Here is a 20,458-nt window from a genome sequence, read left to right as displayed (position 1 = left end):
AAAGGCATTTCCACTTCCGGCTTCTGTTTCCTAGCGACTGGGATAAACTAAAAAACTTTATGGAGCTTGGGAAAAGGTGATTAATAGATATTTACTTCCTGAAGAAATCTTCAGATTAAACTTTAAAGATGTATAAATCCTGAATATTTGTAATTGAACCATACAATTGCTCTAGAAGAACTAGCGCTCAATCACACAGATCATCCCCCGCTTCCGAATTTGGTACGGTCCGACCCATCCTTTTCCGCGCCGCATTTACGTAATTCCGCTTCCGGCGTCTGGCTCAGTTCCGCCATGGCCTCCTTGGAAGTCAGACGTAGTCCTCCCAGGTCTCGGCGGGAGCTGGAAGTGCGCAGTCCGCGACGGGACAGATATTCGGTGCTTTTACCCACCTACAACGAGCGCGAGAACCTGCCACTCATCGTGTGGTTGCTGGTGAAAAGCTTCTCCGAGAGGTAGCGCACCAGATCTCCCTCCCCGAGGAATGAGATGAGCTGGCTTCCCCGGCCCGGGTGTCTGCAGCTGGCTGCGCGAGGCGGCCCTGTCCAACCTTCTTTGCCGAAGGCCCGGGGAGAGGGCCACCCTGTGAGGGAAGCAGAGACGGATGCTTGTTGGGTTTTCTTCGTGTCCTGGGTTCTCATTCCTGCCCTTGGGCTTTGTGAGACACTCATTTATTATGAAGTACTCGCGTCCCCCGCCTTTCGTAGAAAGGTTGGCCACTCTTTTACTTGGAAGCGAGGCTGAAAGCGTGACCCCACTCCTCCCTCTAGGCGGTCAGCATCTGTGGCAAGAGCCAGGAGTCCAAGCGAGAGCGTTCACTCTCCACTCCGCTACCGAGTGCTTATATAAGCATGAGGTTTGGTGTGTGTGGGTTAGGGAGCTATTGCTGGACACGATAACCTTTCTGGAAAGGAGAGAGCAGAAGGGCATCTTCGCTGATCACTGGTGAATGTTTGATGTGATTGTTAGAACCGGGATGGGGGGTGGGTGGAGTTCGAATTTGCAAGTGTGTTAATGCAGTGTTTTTAAAAACTGCAAAAAATCCTGGAGTCAGTACAGAGTAACTTGTTTTACGATTGCACAAATGGGATCATGCTGTGAAATCTTTGAATACTTTTTTTCATATTAATATATCCAAACATAGCAAATTACTTTGGAAGTTAGGTAACATTACGTATGGCTGTGTTATTTAATCAGGTCATGGCAGTGAGCTGGATTATTTCCAGCGGCTTTTGGTTGTTTTTGTTTTTTGACTTTTGCTTTGCAAATGAGAACAAGGACTTTGTTCACACTATATTTTCCAGCTAAATTTAGAAAAGTGCTTGACACATAGCGGTGCTCCTTTATAGCATCAATGTTGGCAGCAGACACACTCATACTTTTACTTGTGTACTGGGGATAAATTATTGGAGGTAGGATTGCTAGGTAGACAGAAATGTGCTTAAAATGGACAGTTATTGCCAAATTGCTCTGAAGAAAAAAAGGGTTGTACAAGTTAGGACTCTCCATTCTTCACAATTGCTCTAAAGAAAAAAAAAGATTGTACAAGTTAGGGTTCTCCATTCTTCAGAGTGCCTGTTTTCCCATCAGCCAGCCAGCCTGAGCATTATGAAACTTGGCATTGCTGGAAGTACCCATTTGTGAAAACCATTGCTGTTTTGATTGTATTTCCTTGCATAACTGCCTGCACATGCCTTGCCCCTCAAAGTTTTAAAGTTTTTGTTTTTCCTGTTTACTATTTTAATTTTGATTTTTATAAGCTGTAAATTAAAGAAATTAACTGTCATACAACCGATCTCTTTCAGGGCTTGTATTCTAATTTTGCAAATTTTTTTGTTGCCTTAATTTTTTTATGTAGTACAGTTTATCTTTACTTTTAATGGTTTGTGAATGAATCTTTTAAGACCAAAATGAAGTTTGATAAAGGAAAAAAAACTTTTCTTGTCAGATGCAATCAAATTACCTGAAGTTAGCCCAGTTTGGTATCTTTAAGCTGCCTCACCCTCAGGTGGTGTAGCTGCTTTGAAGTGGTAGGGGACAGTAATTTGCTTTTAACGACCCCATTTTGTTTATGGAATTTCTCTTTCAACACGTCTATTAAAATCACCTTACATATTTTGGCATGTAAAGGCACCAGCGCCCAAATTTAAGGCACAGTGGGAAGCCAAAGTCATTGTGTCTACTCTTGGAGAACAGATAACACAGGGTTTTGCTTTCTTAAAAGTTTGCTGGGGCTGACTTGTTAAAGCCTTTTAATAGTGGAATATGTTTTCTGGTTGATTTTCTTGCATATGTTTCTTAAAGCAGGACCAAGAGAAAACGGAATGTTATGTCGTAGGTATTGGGCTGTGTCTCCTCTTCTTTCCCCTTAACTTTTCCTTATAAAATTAATTTTTAAAATGTCTTTAAAAAGGGAGGGAGTAGAGGGTGACCACATGTACAGCCATGTAGTATTTATCCACCAAGTATTGTGTTGGTTTGTTTTTAGACTAGAAACGTACCACCTGAGGTTAATGGGAAGTAACAGATGTTAATTCTGAAGTGCAGTGGAATCTTTTGTAATGCTACTCTGCTTTTGTTTTTTTAATTTGATAATGTGAAGTAATAGGCACAACTATTTGAAATTGTGGTTTAAGATTGTGTCACCATTCTAAAATAGGTTTTTTTAAAAGGTGAAATTAAATTAGATTTGTATTTGATTATTCTATTTGGATCAAACTAACAAGAATAATCACTCAGTTACTCAGGTTTGAGTTAACGTGTAAAGTACTTTTGAAATATTTTATGTAATTAAGAATTGCTGTTAAGGTTCAGAATTTTATTTCATATAGCTGGGCATGGAGGCTCATGTCTGTAATCCTAGTACTTTGGTAGGCTGAGGCGGGCAGATCACGAGATCAGGAGATTGAGATCATCCTGGCTAACACGGTGAAATCCCGTCTCTACTAAAAATACAAAAAATTAGCCTGGCATGGTGGCAGATGTCTGTAGTCCCAGCTACTTGGGAGGCTGAGGCAGGAGAATTGCTTGAGGCCAGGAGATGGAGGTAAGCCGAGATTGTGCACTGCACTCCAGCCTGGCGACAGAGCAAGACTCCATCTCAAAAAAAAATTTCATGTGATACATGGGTCATTACCTGATTTTCTTTTGAACTAAAATGTATGTTCTCTGGGTAAGAATTCTTTAATATCTCAGGACATTAGCATGTTTCAGCAACATACTGGGTTTGCAGGTAAAGTACTAAATGTTTGACATTTATTTCATTTGATAATTGAAGTTTTCCTCAATGATTAATATAGCAATAAATCTCCACTTATACTTTTAAGGAATTAGTAATTTTTAAATTACTTTTAAGTTTGAGAACACTGACATCAATTATTAATACAAATTTAATTTTTTTAGTGGAATCAACTATGAAATTATAATCATAGATGATGGAAGCCCAGATGGAACAAGAGATGTTGCTGAACAGTTGCAGGAGATCTATGGGTCAGACAGAATTGTAAGTTATACAAACATTTTTCTGTCATATGAATTGTGATTATGTAGGGGAAAGATGAGACATGAACAATGCTTAAATTCAACCTATTTGTTTAGAAACTGAAAAGATAAAGAGCAACTTAACACATTTGGGATTTAAATGTATTTTCATTGTCCGTAAAATTTTACGTATCTTTGGTATGTTGGGTCAATGGTTATTTTACAGCAAAGAGTGTGCTTTTGGATAAACTCTGTTTATGACTAATTCTGCAGATAAATATTCTTGAAGGGCAAAAATTAAAGCATGATACTGAATTGACGAGGAATATTATAGAATTGGGTTGTAATTGGTAGTGTGTGTGTTTTAATCTTTCTTGCTCCCTTTCGGTAAGTATTCTCATATTTTCATTAGAGAATACAGCCTGAAATTAAGAGCTTGTAGGTAGAAAAAGTTATTATTTTCTTGTGAAACATTAATGACTTCTCAGAGTACTTGCCATTTTTAGTCTATAGAATAGTCTTGTGGAGGTAGATTGACTTTCTTAGTCCTAAACTTTAGTTTTTCCCACTGTACTTTGAAACTTGTTATTCTAATATAGAAGTTACTTAGGCAAATACAGAGTTTATTTTATAATGGCTTCATGAATTTTATTTTTGGTCGCTGGTTTGGATTTATAAGTGTTTATGTATGCTTGTGAGCACTTTTATAATTTATATTCATAAATAATTACAGACCAGAGTTTTTCAGTCTTGGCACTATTGACATGTGGACAGATTAATTCTTTACTGTGGGGGTTGTCCTGTGCGTTGTAGGATGTTCAGCACTATATCTGGACTCTCCTCACTAGATGCCATTAGAAACCCTCCTCCCCACTTGGCAACCGCAGATGTTTGGATATTGTCAGATATTTCCTTAGGTGAAAAATTATCCTTTGCCTCCAGTACAGAACCACTGGTATAGAGAAAGAAGTCCCTTTGAGAACCTTTATTGTTACTTACAATTCAAGAAATGGTAAATTAATTGTCATTTTAAAAAAAACAGTCATCCGGTCTAAATATTCTTGATAAATCTCAGTAATAGAAATACTTTCTACTTAGAGGTCAGTGTCAGTTGTATGAGGTCTTAGTGGCAAGAGTTCTGAAGGAACTGTGTTACTCACTACATGGTAAATCTGTACTAGAAATTCTTTCAGTCTGTCTCACAGATGAGTAACTCAGGTCTGTCACGCCTCAAGTCTTCTCTGAAAATCTTCTAATGGATAGGAATACAGAAGGAGGTAAAAAGTTGACAAATTTTCAGGCTTCTAGCAGAGTCTTTCGGTAATGCTAGATTCGAATTTTTGGCCGGTAGCTCCCCAGGTTTTCTTTTAGAAGCCCAGGGTGAAGGCCACTGATTCACAACATTCTGAGTTATGTGCTGCCATTTAATCTGGGACCATCAACCAGACAACATTTTGAATACTTTTGTCATAAAACCTCAGTCTTAGGATGTGATTGATTGATTTTAGGGAATGGTTACTAAACCTTTCAAATTTTGAAACAAGGTTGTCTTCAAAGGCATTTTTCCTATCAACCCGATAAAATTCAAAATGAGAAAAGAATTTGTATTCACTGTTGTGATTTCCCTCTACTACCAGATAAAATTCCTTATTCATTCATTGTTTTATGACATTTAAATAAGTTAAATAGAAAGTGACTTAAAAAAAAGAAAAACAGTATTAATCCATGCTAGGGCTGACACTTGCTTTCAGTGACATACGTATGTTTAGTTGGGAAGATGAGGGATTATGGAAACCATGTTAGAATACCTCAGATAAAGTATTCACCACAGATGCTTTGTCAGCCTTTCAAACTGGCTGAAGTGAATCTTTCAGAAAATAAGTCAAAGAAGATATTTTTTTAAATTCTGTGACACAACTGAAGCAAGAGGTTAGGTCATTTTTAATGACCTAACTAGGTAGGACCATAGAGAAATTTGGGGCACTTACTCTGAACTATTCACAATGCTTACAAGGCAGAGATCTGAAATTGTGAAGGACTTCAAGTGCCCTATGTTGAATGTTTCTATTATGTTTGGTTTATGTAGTTTGTTTCATCCTCCAACTTGAGATCAGATAAAGTCATTGCTATTTTGTCATATTTTCTTCCAGCTTTATTGAGGTAAAATTGACAAAGTTACATATATTTAAAGTATGTAATGCGATGGTTTGATACACGTATACATTCTGAAATGAATACCACATTTGGAGAATGAATCTGTCCATCACCTCACTTAGTTACCCTTGGGGGCGAGTTGACAGTGATGAGGACGGTTAAGATCTGCTCTCTGTAAATTTCAAGTATATAATATGATACTATTAACTATAGTCACCAACCTCCGAACAACCTATGCCAAGACTACACCAGCCAAAGTGCAACACACAATTGACCCAATAACTTGACCAACGGAACAAGTTACCCTAGGGATAACAGCGCAATCCTAGAGTCCATATCGACAGTAGGGTTTACAACCTCAGTGTTGGATCAGGACATCCTAATGGTGCAGCAGCTATCAAGGGTTCGTTTGTTCAACGATTAAAGTCCTACGTGATCTGAGTTCAGACCGGAGCAATCCAGGTCGGTTTCTATCTAATTCCTTCCTGTAAGCTCTTACAAGACAGAGGTGTATTTTATCCATCTTTATGCAACATGTACTTTGCTATAGATGTAAATTATGACTTAAAAATTTTTAAATGTGAGGACAGTGGAGTAAGTGTAGAGGATTTTTTTTTAGCAGTTAGAGTTAGATTGTTATCAGCTTAAAATAGCCTATTATCACTATAAGATGGGTTTTGTAAGTCTCATGGTAATCATAAAGGAAAAGCCTAAAGTAGATTCACAAAAGATAAAAAGTAAGGAATCTAAGCATAATAGTACAGAAAATAATCATAAAGGAAAGGAGAAAGGGAAAGAAGCAAAAGATCTACAAAACAACTAGAAGCAGTTAACAAAATGGCAGTAGGAAGTTCTTACATGTCAGTAATTACCTTGGATATAAAGGGATTAAATTCTCCAAAGACCTGGAGTGACTGAATGGATTTTTTAAAAAAGAGCCAACTATATGCTTCCCACAAAAGACTTGAGTTGTGAGGACACACATAGACTCAAAGTGAAGGGATGGAAAAAAACATTCCATGCAAATAAAAACCTCCAGCAGATTGCATGTAGTGAAAAAAAAATTCATCCTGCTTTAATTGAAAATGCTTTGTTGAGAGATTTGCAGTCAGAGGCAACCTGCTTATATACTGGCAAGTGTAGAAGGGGACAAGATAGACAAGACATGCTCACTAATGAGTCTACCTGAACCCCATACCTCAGAAACACAGGGCACAGTGAGAACTTTGGCATTCAACTTTTTAAGTGTCCAGCCAAAAGGAAAAACTAAACAAATAAAGTCAGGCTCCAATTATTAAGCAAAAATATTTAGAAGGACTAAATTATTGACAAATAAAAAGAGAAAGAATTTAATTAGGAATATAACATGTCCTTGGACCAGTAGAGGAGATGAGGTCATCCAAGCATAAGGTCAAGATAAGTTAATAGAGGAAGAGTCACATTAGTATTCAAAACCCAAAGGGAATTGAGAGAACAAACATCAGATTTCCCAAGAAGGTGTGAAATAATGAGGTAAGTCCTACATTTTTCTAGGAAGGAATCAATAGGTTTAAAAGGAAATTCAAGTATAGATGTAAGGACATGTTATTTAAAAGAGTGAGTGACAACAGAAAAAAAAATTTTTAATTTTGATTGTAGGGTCGGGGTTAAAGAATGTTGCTTTGCCTCAGAAGCTATGTTAAACTATTTGGTTTGTTACCAAATGCTTTTTTTTTTCTTTGGCAAAAAAACATTAACCATACTCTGCTTTAAGTATTAATAAGTGCAACAGTATTTCTATTAAAATGAGTATGCATTTTTGAATAAAATAAAATTTAACATGATAACATTTCTGTTTCTTTGTGTAAAACGCTGTTTCTTATTTTACAGCTTCTAAAACCACGGGAGAAAAAGTTGGGACTAGGTAAGTCGCGGAACCTCTAACCCCTCATACCTGCTACTTGCCTGGTGACATGATCCAGTGTGTGTTTGCCCAGTTTGGAATAGAGCCAAAATACAGTAACTTACTGTGATGGTTTTTAATGATCTTAATGACATTTAAATGGTATAACTTGGGTTGCCTGTATAAATCAAGGCCCACTCAGGAAAATAGAAACCACTGTAAGTCTTTCAGCGTAGGGAATTTAATACTGAGTCTCTGGTTACACTGGTGAAGGAGTTCCTGAGAAACCAAATGGAGTAGTGAGGCTACTAAGATTAGTAACAGCTGGAGGTCACTGCCACCCCTAGGGATGGAGCAACATCAGGATGAGATGTTTTAAGAGCCTAAGAACCTGGGCTGCCCAGAGGGAGCTAGAATGATGGGGTGGGGGCTGCCTGGCAGGAGCTAGAACTGTGGGAAATTCCCAGTCAGAGGTAGGGGGGTTTCTCCATGTTGGTCAGTCTGGTCTTAAACTCCCAACCTCAGGTGATCTACCTGCTTCAGCCTCCTAAAGTGCTGGGATCACACATGTGAGCCACTGCACCTGGCCAATTTTTTGTATTTTTAGTAGAGATGAGGTTTCACCATGTTGGTTAGGCTGGTCTCAAACTCCCTGACCTCAAGTGATCCACCCGTCTCAGCCTCCCAAAGTGGTGGGATTACAGGCATGAGCCACCACACCCAGCCAATATTCACTTCTTAACAAAATAAGTTAGAAGAGTTCAGCCTTGCTCATAAAACACTTGTGAGGTGTCTGAACTAGAGAAGGCAGGAATCCCCAAGTCCTGCTCCTTACCAGTTACCCTAGCCTGCCAAGTCCCTGTGGGACTTTGAGGCATGGAGCTGGCTAAGTAATTGTCAGCAAGGCCTTTGGCCCCCAAATACCAGAGCAAGGGTCTAGCGTACCAGGCGTACGGTGTAAAAGACAGTGTGTGGCTTTTGTGGAAATGGACTTAGAGCTGGGAAGAGCAGAAGCAGGGGGCCTTGTTAGGTAGTCATCATAAGCATCAGAAGGTAGCACCTGGAACTAAGTGAAGATCGACAAGAGAAAGGGAATTGAAATGTTTTGGGTGGTGAATCAATAGGACTTAATTATAGTTTAGAAGTTATGGCTAAAAGTAGGAAATCAAGAGTCATCTCTAGACCTGTGGATGGAGCAATTGGATAGTTGGTGCCATTTCCTGGAGAGGTGGCCTGTAAGAGAGAGGTAGAGAATTGGAAGATGATTTTGCAATGTTATCTTTGAGATTTCTGAAATACCCACAAGGAGATATTAAGTGGGAAGCTGATTTGTAAATGTGGCGCTCTAAGGAAGGGTCTGACTTCATCAGTCTCTTAGGGGGATGCTAAGGAAACACCAGATGGGTTTTTAAAGCATGAGAATGTGATGATTGCTACATAATCTCAGACTTTTGAACTTATAAACTATTTGCTCAACTGACATAGAGGTATGATCTCTTCTATTAAATTGACATCTGAATGGGGGTGTGTGGCCAGCTACCTTCTTGATTGTATATGTAATATACATGAACCTGTGTACTTAAGGTGAAAAATACCAATTTATTAATATCACTTTTAGAGGACTAATGTGTGCTCTTCAGGTGCTAAACAATTTCCTCCATGTTCAAATGTGTATGTTAAGATTTCTGTTGACTTTCTTGAATGGATATACTTCATTTTTAGGAACTGCATATATTCATGGAATGAAACATGCCACAGGAAACTACATAATTATTATGGATGCTGATCTCTCACACCATGTAAGTGGTATGTTTCTTTATTGGCTATTTATGATAACCTTAGCCTATTTTACTGACTTTACTGTTTATTCTTTCCAAATTTCAGCCAAAATTTATTCCTGAATTTATTAGGTAGGTACTGTTTCTAATATTTGAAAGAAATATGACTGGAACCGTTTATCTTACTGGTTTGGGGCTTATTTTCATTTTTTATTAATCAAAAATATACGTACTATGTTTTTCTATCAAAAATATAAACAAAGCTTGGGAGGTCAAGGCAAGAGGGTTGCTTGAAGTCAGGAGTTTGAGACCAGCCTGGGCAACAAACCAAGTCCTTATCTCTACAAAAAAAATAACAAAAATTAGCCAGGCACAATGGCATGCGCCTGTAGTCCAGCTACACAGGAGGCTCAGGTGGGAGGATCACATGAGCCCAGGACTTGAAGGCTGCAGTGAGCTATGATCATGCCTCTGCATTCTAGTCTTGGTGACCCTAAGACAGAGTGAGACCTTGTCTCTAAGATATTTATCTGTATATATAGTAGACACACACACACAACACACATTTGAGACTCAATGATGTACTTTAGGAGTCCTGAGGAACAAATCAATAGGTAGTTCCTTTGTTATCTGAATTCTTTCAGACCACAGAAAAAGGTGGAAGATGGCTTCTTTGATAAATGGAATTAAGCCTTGAGTTATTAGAGTAAAACACCATGAACAAAAGAGTTTATTCCAGGAATGCCAGAATGGCTTATTATTGGTAATCACTCATAATTCATTCATTATGTTAACAAAGTAGTGTGGTTAAGTCTATAGATGCTGAAGGAGATATTATTTACTACCATTTTCTAGTTAAAAATTTAAGAATAGAAGGAAACCTCTTAAGGTAATAAAAAATAACCCAGTCCTAATACAAATATCACACCAAATAGTGAAATGCTGAATCATTTCCAGTAAATTCATTAAGATAGGCATGCTAGCTATCATTAAACATGGAAATGTTAATACAGTAACACAAGAATTTAGTTAAATATTAGTAAAGTATACATAATTTATTTGTAGGCAATATAATTATATTCTTAGCCCAAAGATCACAAAACCTCTGTGAATAAGATTTTGGAAGCTGTTCTGAGTTTAAGCTAGATACACAAAAACAATCAGATGATTGGCCCTCCAGTTTAGAATAGTTCAGGGAGTTCCCACTAACATCTAGGGAAAAATTCAAGCTCATTCCCTTGTCCCTCAAGCCCCTATGTGTTTGTTGGCCTCTGCCTCCCTTTCTGACCTCTGTCTTGTGCTCCTTCCTCTGTCTTGTGCTCCTTCCTTTCCTTTCCATGCCATAAGCATGCTTCTGAGTTCACAGAGTTCTATTTTCCTTTGCCTGAAATGCTGTTTCCATGCTCCTTGATGACCATCTGCTGCTCATCCTTCAATCTCTGCATAAAGTCACCTTATACCTTTTTTGCTTATATCTCCAGTACGCAAAAGCCTCTTTCACCTCTAGAGTAGAAAATGGGCAAAAAGATACAAACAGACCATCTATAGGAGAAATCCAAATGGCTAATAAAAGAAGACGTTCTTCCTGGGATGTAGTCAAGGAAATAAACACAAAATAACTGCGTGTTACCATTTTATTATCCATTAGTTTAACAAAGTTAAAAACTTTTAGAGCAGTAATATCCAGTACCAACAAGATGGTAAAAAATGTACACACAAATATTGCTGAAGGAAGTATAAGTTGCTATAACCTTTTGGAAAATATGTGTTCGAATTTGGGAAAATACGTGTTAGAATTAAAAATACTCAGGCTTCATTTGGGCAATTCCAGTATATTCCATTTTGGGGAGTCGAAGCAGTAATACATTTATAAAAATGTTTATTGTGGCCAGGCACGGTGGCTCATGCCTGTAATCCCACACTTTGGGAGGCCGAGGCAGGCGGATCATGAGGTCAAGAGATAGAGACCATCCTGGCCAATATGGTGAAACCCTGTCTCTACTAGAAAAAGAAAAAATTAGCCGGGCATGGTGGCAGTTGCCTGCAGTCCCAGCTACTTGGGAGGCTGAGGCAGGAGAATCACTTGAACCCGGGAGGTGGAGGTTGCAGTGAGCCAAGATCTCGCCATTGCACTCTAACCTGGCAATAGAGTGAGACTCCATCTCAAAGAAAAAAAAAAAGGTTTATTGTAGCACTGTTTATTGTGGTTGAGAGAGGGGGCACCATGGAGACAACCACAGAGGTGTGTGAGTTGAATACTTTATGAAGTAGTTTTGCAACTATTAAAAAGAATGGGAAAGAGCTCTCTTGACCTATAGGGATGTCTATGATTCCATGACTTGCATTGTTTTTGTTTTATGATGGAAGCTCGATCTGTCATCCAGGCTGGAGTGCAGTGGCACAATCTCACTCAGTGCAACCTTCACCTCCCGGGTTTAAGCAGTTCTCTTGCCTCAGCCTTCTGAGGAGCTGGGAATACAGGCACGTGCCACTAAGCCTGGCTAATTTTTGTATTTTCAGTAGAGACAAAGAGTTTCACTATGTTGGCCAGGCTAGTCTCGAACTCCTGACCTCAAGTGATCCACCCACCTCCCAAAGTGCTGGGATTACAGGCGTGAGCCACCGCATCTGACTCGCATGATTTGTGTCGTTAACTGACAAAGGCCAGGTCACAAAATGTACTTTTTTTGCATTCCAATTTTGTAAATGCAGCCAAAAATCCTAGGGGTATATGTGTGTGTTTATCTTTCTGTAGGCAAAGAAAAGTGTAGCAGGACATCAGGCTGTTTTTAAGTATTATTTGCTTCAGAGAAGGCAAGAACAGAATGGAAGAGTATTGGGAAAATTGAGAGACAAGGTCTTCCGTTGTCACCCAGGCTGGAGTACAGTGGCACAATCACAGATCACTGCAGCCTCAACCTCCCTGGCTCAAGCGATCCTCCCGTTGCAGCCTCCCAAATAGCTGAGACTAAAGGCATGTGCCACTGTGCTCGACTTTTTTTTTTTTTTTGAGATGGAGTCGCCCAGGCTGGAGTGCAGTGGTGTGATCTCGGCTCACTGCAACCTGCCTCCTGGGTTCAAGCAATTCTCTGCCTCAGCCTTCTGAGTAGCTGGGATTACAGGCGCCCGCCACCGCGCCAGGCTAATTTTTATATTTTTAGTAGAGATGGGGTTTCACTATCTTGGCCAGGCTGGCCTTGAACTCCTGACCTTGTGACCCACCCACCCCGGCCTCCCAAAGTGCTGGGATTACAGGTGTGAGCCACTGCACCCAGCCTGTGTTGGCTTCTCTTAAAAGTTTTGTGTAGCTCATGAAAATGACGTTGAAATGGCTTTTTCTAATTGACAGCTAATTTATTCTACAGGAAGCAAAAGGAGGGCAATTTTGATATTGTCTCTGGAACTCGCTACAAAGGAAGTGGAGGTGTATATGGCTGGGATTTGAAAAGAAAAATAATCAGGTAGGTACGTGTGTTACAACTTCTTCATTAGTATAACTACTGGAAGTGTATTCATAGCAAGTATTTGGATTAGCTATCATGCTGCCTGGGATTTGTGGGATCAGGTTATAATTTCTGGTAAATATTCCCAGATAGTTTCTTACGGTTTTTCCTGTGATTAGAGCCTGGATGTTTTTTATTAAGGAAAAATCAGCATAAACCTTTGGACCTTTGGTAGAAATAGCCTCATTCAGCAAAAGTTACTATACTGGACCTCCAGTTTTAATTTATGTGACCTGTTCCATACTTTTAGACTAAATATGTAGGGTTTCTCCCCATAATTATAGTGTTACTTTAATTAAGATCGATTTCAGACAGACCTGGGTTAAAGTCTCAGCTCACTGCAACCTCTGCCTCCTGGGCTCAAGCGATTCTCCTTTCTCAGCCTCCTGAGTACCTGGGACTGTGGACATGCGCCACCATGCCTGGCTAATTTTTGTTTTTGTAGAGACTGGGTTTCACCAGGTTGCCCTCGAACTCCTAAGCTCAGGTGATCCGCCTGCCTCAGCTTCCCATTAGCTGGGACTACAGGCACACACCACCATGCCCAGCTAATTTTTATATATTTTTTTAGATTTTTATATATATTTATATATATGTATTTATGTTTATATATGTATATTTATATATATATATGTATACTTTTTTTTTTTTTTGGTAGTGATGGGGTTTTGCCATGTTGCCCAGGCTGGTCACTCCTGCGCTTAAGTGATCCACCCATCTTGGCCTCCTGGGATTACAGGTGTGAGCCACTGTGCCTAGCCAGGTCTCCTTTCACTGACTAAAAATTTCTCTTTTGTTTTAGATAAATAACGTTTTTATGAAATTAATGTTACATTTATGAAATTAGTATAGCATTTTAACACTGTTCTTCAGTGTGTTTCTCTTGCTTATAAATTGTATTTTGTAAAGAAAATCTGATTGTTTTATTTGGCAGCCGTGGGGCCAATTTTTTAACTCAGATATTGCTGAGACCAGGAGCATCTGATTTAACAGGAAGTTTCAGGTACAGTGAAAATTTCCACTATTTTTATATAACTTCTTGGCTAACTTTCTTTACAATGGATATTTTAAAGAAACACTTTACATTTCCACCTTGTATGCATACTGGCATACTAAAAAGGCAGACTAAAATTCCTAGAAGTTGCTAATGAAGCCTAAACATATCAAGGAGACATACTGTGCTTTTCCTTTAAAAAGTTGAAGGCAGTTAGGTTTGTGTACTTTTTAACAATAGTATTAAGGCTCAACTGCTCTTTGGAACATTGCTATTACTGATAATCTGTTCCAAAGAACAGCACATACTTCAGTAATTTTCTGCATTTCATGTGAATACTAACAGCATTGTCCACAGAAAAGGTTAAACTTTTTAATATTTATATAGAGCTCTCTCAGTTACCTTGTTCTCCATGTTTAAGGAAATTGTTGTTGTTGTTTAATTTGGTCAAAGCTTCGGTCCCTCTGAGTTTTGTGTGTGTGTTTCTGGGTGTATGGGGTGGTGTTCTAGATTTGCTGTAGTAGATGTGAGCTGCTTTGTGTGACTGACCATGGCAAATGACAAAACTTGCCAGGTTTTTTTTAAATCTCTGAAACTATAAAATGCGCCCCTGCATCTACTTTAGTGGCCCCAAGCCCCTCATACATTACTTAATAATTTATATTCGTTGATACTTTTTTCCACTAAATAATGTTGATTGTTCAGTCCTTTGCTTAATGCAGGAAAATTTAAGTCCTTAAATGTGAGAATTGACACGCACACACACAAATTAGGACCTGGCTGTTAACAGTCAAAAAGAAAAATGGGCCAGGCGCGGTGGCTCAAGCCTGTAATCCCAGCACTTTGGGAGGCCGAGACGGGCGGATCACAAGGTCAGGAGATCGAGACCATCCTGGCTAATACGGTGAAACCCCGTCTCTACTAAAGAATACAAAAAACTAGCCGGGCGACGAAGCGGGTGCCTGTAGTCCCAGCTACTTGGGAGGCGGAGGCAGGAGAATGGCGTGAACCTGGGAGGCGGAGCTTGCAGTGAGCTGAGATCCGGCCACTGCACTCCAGCCTGGGCTACAGAGCCAGACTCCGTCTCAAAAAAAAAAAGAAAAATGAAGCCTTTCTGGAACTAAAAAGCAAATAGACTGGAGAGCTGAACTTGGGGATGAAACAGAGGGGAGGCTATACGCTAAGGCTAAAGAGTCATTTGTGATATGATTAAGATCTCTGCAATGGCCAGTGGCTGGTGGATGGGCAGTGGCTTGCGCCTATGATCCCAGCACTTTGGGAGGCCAAGGCATGTGGATCACTTGAGGTCAGGAATTTAAGACCAGCCTGGGCAACATGGGGAAACCCTGTCTCTACTAAAAATACAAAAATTAGCCGGGTGTGGTGGCGTGTGCTTGTAATCCCAGCTACCCAGGAGGCTGAGGCAGGAGAATCGCTTGAGGCCCAGAGGCAGAGGTTGCAGTGAGCTGAGATTGCGCCACTGCACTCCAGCCTGGTGACAGAGGAAGACTGTCAAAAAAAAAAAAAAAAAAAAAAGGGCTGGGCGTGGTGGCTTATGCCTGTAATCTCAGCACTTTGGGAGGCCGAGGCAGGTGGATCACAAGGTCGGGAGATCGAGGTCATCCTGGCTAACAGTGAAACCCTGTCTCTACTAAAAATACAAAAAATTAGCCGGGCATGGTGGTGTACCTGTAGTCCAAGCTACTCAGGAGGTGGAGGTTGCAATGAGCTGAGATTGTGCCACTGCACTCCAGCCTGGGCAACAGAGCAGGACTCCGTCTCAAAAAAAAAAAAATATATATATATATATATATCTGATTGCCACATGGCAACAATGCAAAGAATAGTGGCACTCACAAAATCTCTGTACAGAGGGAAGGGCCAGTGTGGATTTCACAGGCCACAGTTTTGATGGTTTTGAATAAAAACTCAGGGTAACTGGTTGTGGAGATAGAGGTTGTGAAGAAAAACCCACACGGAGAGGAATGGGGTGAGGGTGCTTTGCTGCATCAGAACCATACAAGGATTAGTGGAGGGGATGGGGTTGAAGGATGGCCTGGGAGTTCTGGATTTTCATGTATTGAGAGCAGTGATTAGCTGTGTTCTGTATAAATGACAGAGCAGCCAAACAGACAAAAATGAACCTGTTAATTGCACAATGTATTTTTTTTTTTTTCTGAGACAGGGTTTCGCTCTTGTTGCCCAGGCTAGAGTGCAGTGGCACGATCTTGGCTCATCACCACCTCTGCCTCCTGGGTTCAAGAGATTCTTCTGCCTCAGCCTCCCGAGTAGCTGGGATTACAGGCATGTGCCACCATGCCCGGCTAATTTTGTATTTTTAGTAGAGACGGGGTTTCTCCATGTTGGTCAGCCTCGTCTTGAACTCCTGACCTCAGGTGATCCTCCCACTTCGGCCTCCCCAAGTGCTGGGATTACAGGCGTAAGCCACCGCACCTGGCCCAAAAAATTTTTGAATAGTTAAATCTCATTGTCTTCTCATTAGAGTGGTGGTTTCTTAAATACACGCAATTAAAGTTCACTTGTTGGTAGACAAAGTTCATTTTTGTCATTAAATCCCTAGATTTAGGAAGCAGGTGCTTTTTATTAAATAACAGGAATCCTGGAAAGGCTACAGTCTAATATAAAGCCATTTAATAGCATAGATCACCTGGATCCTAATCCTATTTATGGGATTATATGGCTTCATGTAACATTTTACTTTACTAGCCGCAGTGTTAAAGATATGTGGCTGGGGAGGAGGGAGGTGGCAGTGAAAAGAAATCTTAGAAAATGATTCTTAAGGGGAATAAAGCAACTCTTAAAGTCAGGAAATATTTCATAGCCTAATCCCAATTTTAAAGTAATGCTGGCTGGATGTGGTGGCTCACACCTATAATCCCAGCACTTTTGGGAGGCCTGTGATGGGAGTATATCTTGAGCCCAGGAGTTCAAGACCCCAGCTCTGGCAACATAGTGAGTCTCCATCTCTACAAAACCTAGAAAAAAAAAATAATAATAATTCTATTCTAAGTTATTTAGCAAATATTTAATGGCCTTTCTTGCTTAGGATAATTTTTTTTTTTTTTTGAGGCGGAGTCTCGCTCTGTCGCCCGGGCTGGAGTGCAGTGGCCGGATCTCAGCTCACTGCAAGCTCCACCTCCCGGATTTAGGCCATTCTCCTGCCTCAGCCTCCCAAGTAGCTGGGACTACAGGCGCCCGCCACGTCGCCTGGCTAGTTTTTTAGTAGAGACGAGGTTTCACCGTGTTAGCCAGGATGGTCTCGATCTCCTGACCTCGTGATCCGCCCGTCTCGGCCTCCCAAAGTGCTGGGATTACGGGCTTGAGCCACCGCGCCCGGCCTAGGATAAATATTTAATGGCCTTTCTTTCTTAGCCTGGCATGGTGGCACGTGCCTGTGGTCTCAGCTATGTGGGAGGCCAAGGTAGGAGGATCTTTTGAGCCTGGGAAGTTGAGGCTGCAGTTAGCCATGGTTGTGCCACTGTACTCTGGGCAACAGAGTGAGACCCTGTCTCCAAAAATACAAATATATAAATAAAGGTAATGCGGAAACATTGTCCCATCGGTATCATAGTTCTTCGCACCCCACCATCCCAGTGCTCACTCCTCTAACAGCATCTGACATATTATATATCTTACTGAGTTTTTAAGTTCACTCCTTAACCCCAAAACATAAAATAGTACCTGATACCCAGTACATTGGTCAATAAATATTTGTTATTGAATAAATACTGCTGCCATCAGATTCTCCTCTCTCCATATTTATTCCAAATTTATTCCTTTGAATCCTTAAGGAAACTATGTGGATAAAGGAATGCACACACTAAGCTGTCATGTTTTTCTAAGGGCTGCACTGTCCTATACCCACTTCATAATCAAAAGATAAGGTCGCCTTAGAAGTCTGAGGGAAAAAAATGTGGATTCAGGGTGAAACCCTGAGGCATAGTAGGTCCAGATGGCCTTACCTTTGAAGAGAACAAAATTACACCAAACTGCCTCTTCCTGCTTTCTCCCCTCTCCCCACAAAAAAAGGTAGAAATCGCTGCCTCCCTACCAACTGAAAACGGATCTTTAAAAAAAAAAAAGTAAAGTGTCTGTGACTCTGAAAACAGGGAGCTCCCTGCTATTTAGTTACTGAAGAAGGTGCTTGGGTTTACCCCTGGACTGCCCAACTCCGCTGTCTTTGTAAATCTGGTGTTTGGCCTGCAGTCCATCTAAAGTTAGGCTGCACATTCACCCACTGTTAAGTGTCTATCTGTGACCTCAATTGGTGATAGGTGAATCCACCAGGATTGTTTCTATCCTGTGATGCCTCGTTCTGTTTTAACCAAGCTTCCCAAGCTCATCCTAGAGCAACTTATCCTAGGGAATTTATAAAGGAAATCATGAGAAATTGAAACTCATCATAAACATTTATTGGGAAATGACTTAATTATGAGATTCTTTCTTGTCATCTAATACATATTGTTGCTTCATCATCATCTGTTCACCCAGTTGTTTCAATATTTGGAACAGTTTCTTTCAACTTTAAATTTTAGGAAAATCTTAAATAATGGATGGTTCTGCATCAAATGATTCATTTTACTGTATTTCACTAATTTCTGATAGTATGATGGGAAAATAATTCTATAAAAGATATTGAGAATTCATTTTCAAAATTATTCTAAGTTATTTAGCAAATATTTAATGATCTTTCTTGCTTAGGAGAAATGTATCATAATCATCAAGTGTGCGAGCTTTTCTGTTTACCAATGGCCAGTGAAAGTTTTAGGCTTTATACATACCAGTGAACTCTTTGAAAGGTCAGGATACATGTAGGCACGTGTATTTATCCAGATGTTGATATATATTTTGATTTCTTACAGATTATACCGAAAAGAAGTTCTAGAGAAATTAATAGAAAAATGTGTTTCTAAGGGCTACGTCTTCCAGATGGAGATGATTGTTCGGGCAAGACAGTTGAATTATACTATTGGCGAGGTATGCAACTGATGCTAAATAGTATGTCATGTTCCTGGTAAAGGAGCAGTAAGGTTTAGAATTTTTGTAATAAAAAGTTTAACTTTCATAACTGCTAAATTGTGGAGGTCTCCTAGTTGTTTAGAATGTTCATGCACAAAGGGTAAAAATTCACATTAGTACATTTGAACAGTAAGATTTAAAACATTAACAGTCAGCATTCTCTTTTAAATAATTAAAAGTTCCTGGTACTTTCTCAATCCTAGCCCTTTCTTCTAACCACTCAGCATTATGGACTGAGTCTCTTTGCTTCTCTTCCTTTTGTCACAGCCAATGGCCACCATACTTTAAAATGAATGATGAGTTCTGTATGTCCATTTCCTGTTAGTCAGTGAAGATCAGGAATTACAGAGCAAGGGAGTGGTGATCTATACTATTTAGGGCTAGTGAGTGAGCTCTTAGGGTAGGGAAGACTCTCCTCATTTAATAGTAAAACTCTTATTCAGAGCAAGAAAATACCTAACGTGGAATGTCACTTTTCTTGTGGAAGTTACAAGCTATTTTACTTAATGCTAAACCATTATAGCTAAATTTGACAACTGAAAAATCTGAGCAAAAGGCCATTTTACTTTTGGAGTATAATTTTTCCTTGAAATGCAAGCTGAAACTTGAGTAAACCAAGATAATACCTAGAATCAGTGCTTTTTAAACAGTTGTAGATTTGGTTCATATGACCTATCTTTAGATAATGCATGTTTAATTTTAAAGACTTGGAGATACACACAGTTGCTTTAAGAATCCCCTAATTTTATACTTACTTTAAGGACCTCTGTTGTAGTACTAATCCTATTTCTGTTGTGTTGGTAATGTGGTATACCTGCTAAGCTGCCTAATTTTTTTTTAAAGACTAACGTTAATTTTATTTTTTTTTAACTAGGTTCCAATATCATTTGTGGATCGTGTTTATGGTGAATCCAAGTTGGGAGGAAATGAAATAGTATCTTTCTTGAAAGGATTATTGACTCTTTTTGCTACTACATAAAAGAAAGATACTCATTTATACTTATGTTCATTTCAGTTTATACATGAAAGAAGCCTGGTTACTGATTTTTATAAAATGTACTCTTAAAGTATAAAACATAAGGTAAGGTAAATTTCATGCATCTTTTTATGAAGACCACCTATTTTATATTTCAAATTAAATGATTTTAAAGTTGCTGGCCTAATGAGCAATGTTCTTAATTTTCGTTTACATTTTGCTGTATTGAGACCTATAAATAAATGTATATGGTTTTTTTTTTTTGCATAAAGTATTGCTGCCTTCATTAGAGTATGTGAATGTAGAATTTTTTACATGGGGAATAATTTGAAATAGTCTTTATAAAAACTGGAATCATAGATCTTTATACCTAATAGGTATCAGAAGTAAGATAATGTTAACTGATGAATGTTTATGGCTGTGTCTGTAGGAATTGAAAAAGAAATACATACCTCTGCCCTTTCCTTAAAAATTTATCTCAAATTTCTTAAACTAGAAAATACATTTAGCGCAGGCATTTACAGTTGGGTTCTTTTCAGCTGTTGAATTGATGAAACATTTCATCTACCAAAGCAGGTCTATTTAAAATGCATATTGTGAATTGGGAAACAATTTGGCAGCAGTTGATTACATAGCCGTTTCTTTTCTCTT

At 39.3% G+C, this 20,458-nt stretch overlaps 1 protein-coding gene across 1 annotated transcript; it reads left to right on the top strand.

Moving 5' to 3' along the window:
• The first annotated feature begins 261 nt into the window (after positions 1-261).
• On the top strand, positions 262-20,081 carry DPM1 (dolichyl-phosphate mannosyltransferase subunit 1, catalytic). Its single transcript, XM_010363380.2, has 9 exons — positions 262-455; positions 3,403-3,502; positions 7,504-7,537; positions 9,239-9,315; positions 9,401-9,426; positions 12,660-12,755; positions 13,732-13,800; positions 18,675-18,789; positions 19,706-20,081. Exons 1-9 carry the CDS (start codon positions 295-297, stop codon positions 19,808-19,810), a joined length of 783 nt encoding a protein of 260 aa, XP_010361682.1. The 5' UTR covers positions 262-294; the 3' UTR covers positions 19,811-20,081.
• The last annotated feature ends 377 nt before the right edge of the window (positions 20,082-20,458 follow it).

Source organism: Rhinopithecus roxellana, chromosome 13 (genome assembly GCF_007565055.1).
Source record: "Rhinopithecus roxellana isolate Shanxi Qingling chromosome 13, ASM756505v1, whole genome shotgun sequence".
Taxonomy (NCBI): domain Eukaryota; kingdom Metazoa; phylum Chordata; class Mammalia; order Primates; family Cercopithecidae; genus Rhinopithecus; species Rhinopithecus roxellana.
The sequence above is the reverse complement of the archived record's forward strand: the minus strand, read 5'-3'. Positions and strand labels throughout refer to the sequence as shown.

Coding starts and splice junctions, on each gene's coding strand:
- DPM1 (XM_010363380.2), top strand. CDS start 295: ATGGCCTCCTTGGAAGTCAGACGTAGTCCTCCCAGGTCTCGGCGGGAG. Junction 7,538..9,238: donor GGAGAAAAAGTTGGGACTAG/GTAAGTCGCGGA, acceptor CTTCATTTTTAG/GAACTGCATATATTCATGGA. Junction 9,316..9,400: donor ATGCTGATCTCTCACACCAT/GTAAGTGGTATG, acceptor TCCAAATTTCAG/CCAAAATTTATTCCTGAATT.